The 4,658-nt window shown below is 32.4% G+C and overlaps 2 protein-coding genes across 3 annotated transcripts; both read right to left on the bottom strand.

The window, feature by feature from the left end:
• Positions 1 to 282: 282 nt before the first annotated feature.
• On the bottom strand, positions 283 to 3,105 carry Pcna (proliferating cell nuclear antigen). 2 transcript variants are annotated; one of them, NM_001312174.1, is given in 8 exon segments: positions 342 to 418; positions 421 to 516; positions 884 to 1,059; positions 1,244 to 1,360; positions 1,690 to 1,847; positions 2,165 to 2,271; positions 2,668 to 2,787; positions 2,954 to 2,968. In NM_001312174.1, coding segments are annotated over 7 exon segments (774 nt in total). In that variant the 5' UTR covers positions 2,782 to 2,787; positions 2,954 to 2,968; the 3' UTR covers positions 342 to 412.
• A 485-nt stretch (positions 3,106 to 3,590) lies between these two features.
• On the bottom strand, positions 3,591 to 4,658 carry Naxe (NAD(P)HX epimerase; the record flags this gene model as incomplete). Its single annotated transcript, NM_001312182.1, is given in 4 exon segments — positions 3,591 to 3,848; positions 3,925 to 4,248; positions 4,371 to 4,573; positions 4,647 to 4,658. Coding segments are annotated over 4 exon segments (771 nt in total), but the record flags the coding sequence as incomplete, so codon positions are not given.

Here is a 4,658-nt window from a genome sequence, read left to right as displayed (position 1 = left end):
CCAAATTTCATAGATAACCGTTCAGCCGTTCTGGAGAATACCTTCAAACAAACATCCATCCATCTAAACATTCGCATTTATAATGTTAGCAAGCTTAATATGATGAATGAAACTCGAAAAATGCTTGGTTAGTTAGCCATTAAATGCTTAATTTTTCCAAACCTTTCGAAAAATCATATTTAATGCAAGACCAGTATTATAAAGGAAAAATAATATAAATATTTTTAATCTATGGTTCTTGGAATGTATACAACCGCCCATTTAAGGGTTAAAAAAAAAAGCTTTCGATGACCAAAACTTTTATTATCAAAAATCTTATCACATTATTGTTTATCATTACACATATTTCCATAAGGCACGGAGTTTAACATAATTTTATTCGGAAAGAGCGCACTAGTAGACATGCTAATTATCATCGTCGTCTATCTTGGGTGCGAGGTAGTACCGGATGTGGCCGATGTCCGGGATACGGTACTCCACCACGAGGGGCACGTCTGCTGACATTGATAGCTGCACCTGAAACAAGCGACACACATCTCTACTGAGGATTTCCACTTTCCACACACACAAAACACTTATATAACTTACATACCTCTAAATATTTATTGAAAAACTGACATGTTTTCATAATGTAGAAAACAATAATATTCTATTTCATTAGAAACTAACAAACACCAATGTCTTTAGTGACGGCAACATTTACAGTATGGGGACAATAAGATAGTGACAATTTATCAAAGTTTGTCGAAATTAAATGCGGTAACAATGGCTGTAAATTGGTATGTAGAATATAGACTGGAAGAAACATAGGCTATAATTAAGTTTTTTTTATACTTCCGCGCGAACAAAGTCGCAGGCGACGGCTAGTATTGTTATAATTTACCTGTGGACTGAGGGATGTGGCTTTGGTGAAGTAATTTAGGTACTGGCAGGCAAAGGTAAGGGTGACTGGCTCCTCCATCTCAATGACCACCGCCTCCTCCTCCTTGTCCACGGAAGCCGTCTGTGCCAGCGCGATGTTGGCTGAACCAATATCCCCAGATGCAGAGAATCTCACTCCTGCAAAAATAAAGAAAAAAGTCAACCAAAGCATGGCAATAAATATGTGTATGAAAGGGGTTATTTTAAAGCATGTACAAACATAAAGTTATATCATCTATATCTCAAATTTTCCTTGCAATTTAATATTTAATCAAATAGGTAATATTTTTTTAATGAATAGTTCTTTTATGATGTTATTTACCTTCTTTAGTACATGAGATGACAATAGACTCCCCAAACTGTGAGAGATCACGACAGATCCTCGCGAACTCGGCACTGGACAGGCGAATCGTGCAACTGTACTCTGTCTCAGGAATGCCTGTAATATAAACATATTTATTTAACTGATTATATTACTAAGTAGCAATAACATTACTATGAAATCAATTAAATTCATAAAATCAGTACATTTATTATTACAATAGTTAAAATTCCTGAACAAATTAAATACTTATTTCTATGTTTATCAATAATTTTAGTTAAACTAGCAGAAAATATGAACACTTCAGTCAAAATTTATATAAATCCATGACACAATTTTTTTTGGTACTCACCAGGCAATTTGATAGTGCTGAATTTATTAATTATAACAAATTTCAAATAAAAATCTAGAAATGTTGAAAACTTCAAATTATTTGCACAACTCACCTAAATGTTCAAGATCTAAATTCATGAGCTTCATTTCATAATCAGATACTTTCTCCTGATTGGGGCTTTCAAACACAAAGGTCACGGTGTCAGCGTTGTCCTGCGCTTTCATTGTCACCGTGTCCTTATCTCCTGCACACTTCAGGATCTTTGACATACTGAAATATCACATTTACACTATTACTGATGCTCTGGGAGTTATGAATTGCTTACTAAGGTCAGACAACACACAACTGTTGAGTTACTGTTAAAAAATGTTTGACTATTTTTCTTCTAAACATTGAATAACAAAATTAATCTTTGGCTCTCTGACAATACTAGTGTAACTGTGGGTTTCCGAGTCCAAAATGTCTGTTTAAAACATATTGTTATCAAAGATAATAACAGGCATGATATGTTTTATACAGAGATTTTGGTATCAGAAACCCACTATTAGTGAAATTAAGAAAAGTAGAAAATGCTGACATTGACTTACCTACTCAAATTCATACCCAGAGATATGTTTCTATCACATCTATATTTATCAAATCCATCTGCTCGTAATGTTAGTGAAACCAGTGACACATGTGAATTGTCCATAGCCTGAAAGTGAAATAAAAATAAAAAAAGACACTGCTGTACACTAACGGTAATTGGCAAACATTTGAGCCAACAAAAAAAATTGATACAACTACATATGTAACCAATCAGTTTTTGTGTTTATTTAAAGCTAAGCTATTACATTTTATTAATGAAATGAGTTTTCTTAAATACTAAGATGTACAAAATGTGGGTAAAACAAAAAACAACAAACTTTGCGCTCGTTTTTTTTACCTACCCATCCTAATTTAACATGAAAACAAGAACATGATCATAACCTTACTATTGAATATGCTAAATGACAAAGCTAATTTTTAGTTACAACAATAATACTACGCGATGTGTTTTGAATTAGATGTAGCTTTAACTTATCATTAAGTGAGAATCTAATAAGAGTACCTGTAATTGTATTCCATTGTCATCGCAATCGAACGTGGCTTGTGTTAAAAGATCCTTTATCGCCTCCAAAACCTTCTTCAAAATGGAACTGCGAAGTAATCTTGCCTCAAACATCTTAATCTACAAATAAATTGGACAATTTGTAGATCTTTTGTAATATGAATGCTTCATTAAATTATTTCTACCAAAAAAGAAAATTAGCCAACGTCCTAACGTCTTTTTTAACTTAGAAGAAAGTCCAAGTACAAACACAAGTTCTTTAAGGACTTGATACGACAAAACTTACTTGCTGTTACTAACAAAAGCTAAAACACAAAGAAAATTATTAATTTTAGATTGGTTCAATTAAATTAATCACAAAAAGTTTATTGCCCTTTTTCAAGACGCCGACGTTAGCAAAATGACAATATAGACACCGGTAAAACCGCGCGAAAATTGTTAAATGTCACAATCGAATGTCAAACAAACGTCAAGTTCTTGAACAAAGAGTATATAAAATCTTGAAAGAGAAACGTTCAGAAACAATATTGTAGATTATTAACCCTTAATTTTTTGTAGTAAAAAAACTGTTTTTTTAGTAAAGTCATACTAACTTAATTTTCTCTAAACTAGTTTAGTAGATTTTTTTAATTAGTTATTCGTCACACTGGACACCATCGAATTATGGGTTAAGAAAAGAATGGGTTTCAGTGTCTGCAGATTATTATAACAATGTTATAAATTGTACTGGAATGTTATTTTCGTTGTAAAAGTGTTGTTCAAAGTTATTAATAAAGAATTGGCATGTATAAAAAATAAATAAATACTGCATACTTAAAGAAAAATGGTTATGGGACACAGTGAGGAGGACATGGTCCTATATTATTTAGACAACAAATTAATTGTATAAACATTTATTTTTATCATTATTTAAGCCAAATACAATAACTATTTACATTATCATATAAAATTAACATATTTCTACAATTTGATCTTGGTTCGGATATTCAGGAAGTTTTAAATTATATTTAGTAATAATACCGGGTGGCAGAAAACGGCCACCTAAGAAATGCTTGGCTGTGTCGATAAATTCTTGCTTAGCACATTGCTTTGGTGCTGATAATGATATTAACAGTGCAGGCTTTAAGGACTTCTCAGATATTGGCCCTTTCTCTACATCCCAGCCACTTGGAATATCAACACTGAAAAAAGTAATAATTTAGTAGTAGCATACCATACATTGTCATAGTTATTACTAATATATGTGTAATTTTTCACCTGCAGACAGGCAATCCCCCTTCAATTAAGGCATCCAGAGCAGGTTTCAGTTCTTCTCTAACAGGTGGTTTAAAACTGAAGCCAAAGAGAGCATCAACCAATACTTTATAATCATTTCGTAATTCATTGGGTTGTGGTAACTTTTCTACTATGTGGACACCAAATTGTTCACATTGATGGAGCAGATTTTCATATAAAGGTTTTGGTGTTCTTTTTGGATAATGAACTGAAACATTATATCCAAATAATGTCATATGGCGAGCAGCCACTAATCCATCCCCACCATTGTTTCCAGGACCACAGATAATTAAGGCTGAATTATGTCTGAAAAATATTATAAGGATAAATAAATAATGCACATAAAGCAATTGATAAGTACAATAAGTCTAAAAATGTTGACATTATTGATATTCAAATTTATTCAATATCATAGTAAATATACTTACGTAGATGGTGGAAAAGTCTTAGCAATCGCAGCAGCAACACTTAAACCTGCCAATTCCATTAGTTGATCTACACTAAACTTATATTCATTAAATAAATCCTGATCCAATTCTGCAGCATCTTTCTGAGATAAATAATACATATTGCAAACGTTTATCAGTTTAGTGCTAGGCCCTGTACTTCGACAAATGTTGACCAAAGGCAACTGCAAAGTAACAGATCATAGTAGCTTTTACTTCACATGAAAATTGGATATAAACTTTTGATTATAAACATACCAAAAGGACACT

This window comes from Papilio xuthus, unplaced genomic scaffold, assembly GCF_000836235.2.
Source record: "Papilio xuthus unplaced genomic scaffold, Pxut_1.1 DF825928.1, whole genome shotgun sequence".
Taxonomy (NCBI): domain Eukaryota; kingdom Metazoa; phylum Arthropoda; class Insecta; order Lepidoptera; family Papilionidae; genus Papilio; species Papilio xuthus.
Note: the sequence above shows the minus strand (reverse complement) of the source record. Positions and strands in the feature narration are given on the sequence as shown.

Excerpts from the sequence above, each read along its gene's own strand:
- Pcna (XM_013322234.1), bottom strand. The coding sequence starts at position 2,781 with ATGTTTGAGGCAAGATTACTTCGCAGTTCCATTTTGAAGAAGGTTTTG. Across the intron at positions 1,848-2,164 it reads CTGGGTATGAATTTGAGTAG|TATGTCAAAGATCCTGAAGT; the intron begins GTAAGTCAATGT and ends GTGATATTTCAG. Across the intron at positions 1,361-1,689 it reads TTTAGATCTTGAACATTTAG|GCATTCCTGAGACAGAGTAC; the intron begins GTGAGTTGTGCA and ends TTTATATTACAG.